Below are 979 nucleotides of genomic sequence, written 5' to 3'. Positions count from 1 at the left end.
CGGCGCCCTCTACAATCTCGGGTGCGTGCCCTGTCAAACGTTGTTTGTTTTCCAAAGTGCTCGGTCAGACATCAAGGTGGCTGCTGACGTGGCGGTTCACGTGGCCAGGGTGTGTTATCGTAATGGCGTGGGGATGTATCCCGATCTTCTCAAGGCTGCCGAGCTCTACCAGAAGGCTTGCGACCAAGGTACCATCACCCCCCCTCCCCCCAATCATACACGTTCCGTTCTCGGTGGTCTGCGATAGCCTCTAAACTTTCGTTTCCGGTTCCAGGTCATGCCATGGCCCAGTACACCCTGGGCAAGCAGTGCATGAGCGGCCGCGGCATTCCTCAGGACGTCCACAAGGCCATCGGTACCACTCTCTCCCGAAACACCAGGTCTCATTCCTGTTTCATTACCCTCGACGTAGGCTTACCCTCCCTCCTCCTTCTCCTCTTTTGTCGCGTCTTCTTCTTTCTTTGTCATCACACGTGGTGGCCTTTGCAGAGCTTTACGGCAAGGCAGCGGAGCAGGGCTACAAGCGGGCTCAGTTCAGGCTCGGCCGCGTCTACGAGAATGGAATGCCATCGGCCAACATCCCCAAGAACCCCGCCAAGGCCGCCGAAATGTATCAAATGGTACGTGCGTGTTGCGTGTTGCGTGTTGCGTGTTGCGTGTTGCGTGTTGCGCGTTGCGTGTTGCGAGATTCCGTGCTCACGCGCGCACGTAGGCCTACACGCACAAACACGGCGAGGCGTGGAAGGCATTGCGTCGCATGCTTAGGCGCGAGTTCGTCGAAGAGCGGATCGAGCTCCTGGTGCCCACGCTCTACGATCTGTGCTGCCTGTTCCTCGTCGAGCGCGAGAACGTGTTCCTGCGGCGCAACAACCGCCTGCGCGACGAGGAAGAGGGTATCGGCAAGAAGGAGAGCGACGAGATCAAGAAGGCCAACAAGGCGCATACGACGCGGACGTCGGCCAGACACCACGCGCACGAC

General features: G+C 59.0%; 1 protein-coding gene across 1 annotated transcript; it reads left to right on the top strand.

Moving 5' to 3' along the window:
- Position 1: 1 nt before the first annotated feature.
- ACA1_308990 (Sel1 repeatcontaining protein) lies at positions 2–979 on the top strand (the record flags this gene model as incomplete). The annotated part of the gene is made up of 5 exons (XM_004339846.1): positions 2–21; positions 58–188; positions 275–355; positions 490–620; positions 713–979. Coding segments are annotated over 5 exons (630 nt in total), but the record flags the coding sequence as incomplete, so codon positions are not given.

This window comes from Acanthamoeba castellanii (genome assembly GCF_000313135.1).
Source record: "Acanthamoeba castellanii str. Neff unplaced genomic scaffold scf7180000083756, whole genome shotgun sequence".
NCBI classification, from domain to species: domain Eukaryota; phylum Discosea; order Longamoebia; family Acanthamoebidae; genus Acanthamoeba; species Acanthamoeba castellanii.
Note: the sequence above shows the minus strand (reverse complement) of the source record. Positions and strands in the feature narration are given on the sequence as shown.